This window comes from Eurypyga helias, unplaced genomic scaffold (genome assembly GCF_000690775.1).
Source record: "Eurypyga helias isolate BGI_N326 unplaced genomic scaffold, ASM69077v1 scaffold43754, whole genome shotgun sequence".
In the NCBI taxonomy this organism is placed as follows: domain Eukaryota; kingdom Metazoa; phylum Chordata; class Aves; order Eurypygiformes; family Eurypygidae; genus Eurypyga; species Eurypyga helias.
The window spans coordinates 41,678-45,270 of NW_010245391.1; the positions used below are offsets into that span (position 1 = coordinate 41,678).

The 3,593-nt window shown below is 48.8% G+C and overlaps 1 protein-coding gene across 1 annotated transcript in view; it reads right to left on the reverse strand.

The window, feature by feature from the left end:
- Nucleotides 1-3,343, reverse strand: part of CD40LG (CD40 ligand) — a 6,460-nt gene extending 3,117 nt beyond the window's left edge. Inside the window, exons 1-2 of the mRNA XM_010150032.1 lie at nt 3,134-3,343; nt 1,196-1,369 (exon numbers count right to left, since the gene is read on the reverse strand). Coding sequence (XP_010148334.1) covers nt 1,196-1,369; nt 3,134-3,289 — 330 coding nt within the window. The 5' untranslated portion in view covers nt 3,290-3,343. The remainder of the gene's footprint in view (nt 1-1,195; nt 1,370-3,133) is intronic.
- Between the last annotated feature and the right edge of the window lie 250 nt (nt 3,344-3,593).

Consider the following 3,593-nt stretch of genomic DNA (forward strand, 5'->3'; position numbering starts at 1 on the left):
TTAAAGATGCACAAATCAATGATTTTGAAAGCCTCTATGTAAAGGATGCTCTGGTCACTGCTTGGGTTGGTGCTGTTTGGCCCCAACATCCCTGCCAGCTCTCGGCAGAGGGTACCCAAAACTGCAGACCCCCTCTAAACACCTTTCCCAGCATCACACACAGCCATGGGTTGACTGGCTTTTTGCAGCAAGGGGATTGTAGGGTTTTTGATCTAAGGTTTCAGCAATTAAAATTATGTGATGAGGAAACTTTATTTGAAAAATAAATAAATAAATAAATAAATAAATAACCCTCCTTTTCAGGTCATTTAAAACCATGTTGGAGAGCCATGCTGCAGATGCTGCCCAGCACACCGGGCACTGCCCCTGCCAGCTCAAAAGGGGCTTTGCAGAACTCTTGAGCAGGGCCCATCTCAGACTCAATTTGTTGTCAGTTGGATGCTGATGCAAACCTGAAGGCATTTGATGTCATCGGGCACTGACAGTGAGGAAGAAATGTCCCTGTCCTGCCCACTCTGGTCAGCATAGCTCCCCCTAACAGAGAACTCAAGGGCTGAGAGCACCTTGTCCAGGGCTGGGCAAGCTGGGCCACTGGGCAGCCCTCAGCCACTCCAGGAGGACGTCACGGTGCAGGTTGGCTCCTTTTCACCCAAACGTGAGGAGCTGCTGCACCAGCTAGCGATGCCGTCCCTGAGCCCAGGGGGCTGCCATTTGCATAGCATCCTCCTCCTCCTCCTCATCGGCTGCTGGGAGCTGTGCTGCCCGGCCCGAGCCTTGCACCGTCATCGACACCTGGGCAAAATGGGTGTAAAAGTGCTCCCAGGGGCAGGCAGCCACCAGCATCCTCACAGGTACCCGGCACAGGATTGGAGCAAGGTGCCAGACAGCAGAAAATCAATGTTTGCTCAGACTGGGATCTGAGCACAGAGCCAGGGCGTCTGTAACTCCATGTCTCCTGCCGCGAGCCTTGGGCATCCCTCGACATGTTGCAGTTGGACGTGCTCCGGCCAAGCTCATTTTGAGCAAAAAAGGGATGTGATTTTTCGCTGATGTTAATACAGTGGAAAAATGCAGTGTAAAAACAATCTAGTGTAAAAAAGCGTGTGTGCTATGGAGCCCCAAGGTAAAGGGCACCCATGGTTTTAAAAAAACACTTGGGGTGAAGCTGTGTGTGTGCCTGGCAGCCTCCCTCCACCTTCAGGGGGTCTTTATCCACCGAACAGCAGTGTACCTTGCGTTGGATGTCTTGGAAGCCCTTTAAAATCTTTTCACAGTCCAATAATGTTGACTTCTGACCTTCTGCCGTCTGACATTTCTGTACTTTCCTCAGGAAGACATAATCTTCATTTAAGCTCAACGCCTCTTCCATCTGCCAGTGGGGGAGAGAAGAGAGAGTGAACGGGTTGTTAGTGGGAAACGACGCAATGGCTGGTAGCGGGGCTATGCCGTGTTCCTGCCAGCGATGCAGCACAGCCTGGAAAGCTCAGGGTCGGCTGTTCAGCATCGAGGTGAGCCGGGCAGACACTGCGGGTACCAAGCTCTCTCACCAGCCACCTGGCACAGCGGCTGCACCTGCATCCGCTGGGAATTGCACCCACAGGGCTGACAACACTGGATGAGAGGAGGATTGCTCAGGATCCCTTCCTATTTTTTGTCACCTTGATAATGAATTTAAATTTCCCACTCTGCCTTTTCCAAAAGCCTCATAGCAAATGTCCACCCGCCTGCATTTACAGAAACCTCAGTGAGGGGCGAGGGGCTCACTGCTGCTGTCCCAGTGGTCCCAGAAGGCAGCTGGGGTGCTCGCTTATCCCTACGCTGCCCTGTGCGTGGCATTTATTTTTTTGGCTAGCTTATTGACCAGAAAAACTGCCAAGAGACCAAAACAACTTGTGGGTTGGGGCTGAATCCTGCCTAGAGCTTCAGATTAAAAAAAAAAAACCAATAACAAAACCAGAAAGCCAAAAATAAAGAATAAATATATATGTATAAAAATACTGATTTTTGAAAATACACCTGTGTTTTGTAAAAACTTAACATTTGGCTAAACAGTGAAGTGCAGATGGACATGAGGACACACAGCCTGGCAGGGCACTCAGGGCAGGCAGCGCTGGGATGCGGAAGGTTGGGTTGGAAACCCTGCCGCCAGCTCTAAAGGCAGCTGAAATCCTCTTGCCACCTGTGACTGTGCTTCAGCTGCCTCTGATCCTCTGCCACGGCCCCGTGCAGTCACATTTCACTCCGTTGGGGAGCCTCCACTCACCCCTTCGCTCTAGGCTGCAACTCCCCTGCAGCAAAGTCCCCTTCCATCCACCCAACTTTTAAGCCCTTCTAGCTCAGGATGGCTCTCCACCCTTGAAGCTCAGCAGGTACGCACTTAAATTTCAGTTTAAGTTGAGAAAACGTGTTTAAAAATCAGCAATGGCAATCTGATCTGGTAAGGAGAATGTGTTCTGGGTTTTAGACACATTTTATCTCTTCAGCAGGTAGCCTTTTCTGGTTTGGGGAAAACTGCCTTTAGGTCGGTGATTTTAAGCATCATATGGTGCGGCTGCAGTCACGGCAACCTCAAAACCAGCTTTTCACTTTTTACTTTTTTGGTAAATATTGTCCCAAGTATGAGGCAGGATCACCAACACTGCATCTCTTCAAAAAAAAGAGACAAAGTACTAAGAAAGAACTGTTCTTTTCTTCCCAAAGCAGAAAGACAGCATGTGAAGTGGGATGCTGGTAAAATTCACGCATGCAAACAGTAAAAAAAAATCATTTCTGGACCCACAACCTCGTGATTACTGTCACAGTGCTGCCAAGTACTACAGCACCAGAAAAACCACCAACAAGCCACTTGTGTGTTTAAACCACACTGTCTTCTCCCCAGACTGGCCCTCGGCTGCCAGGTTTGCTATTAATGGCTCTTCTTGATCAATCCATTCTCATTTTGTTAACGAAGGGAACAGATCTCTTCCTCAGCGTACATCTTAGCGGCAAATTAAAGCAAAAGTGCCAAAATCCCCTGTCCATCCAGTGGTCAACATCTTCTACCACGTTCATCCTTCGGGTGAGCACATGTCACCATGGCTGAAGGGAAATCATGTTAGCAATCCACCAGAGAGAGCCTTATTTCTCCACTTACCTTATCCATCTTCATGTGAAGATACAAACAGAAGAGTACGGTCCCAATTGTCTGTGCTACAGTAAATACAGCGAGGAAGCCCATGAACATTTTCATGGTGCTGGGCGAGGTGCTGCTGATGGGTCGGGGTGTCGCAGGGCTGTAGGGTTCGTTCATCCTCTGTGCACGTTGCTGAGGCTCCTTCAAATGCACTGCTTGCAAGTAGCATGAGAACTGTTGTGTGAGCACTCGCCGCTCAAGGGATACAAGTTGCAGCAACCTACACTTCCTGGAAAAAACTCTTCGTAGTGGGTAGGTTTGTTCACTACCGTCTCCCACAACAAAAAAAGGTTGCTTAGACTTTCTTCTCTGGTGCACTTCCATGCTTTTTCCTACCGTTCTACCAGAAGAAGAGAGAGTTCTTATTCCATGTATTCATATTTGCCCTTGAAACTCTTCAGACTATACCCAGTGTTTTTTT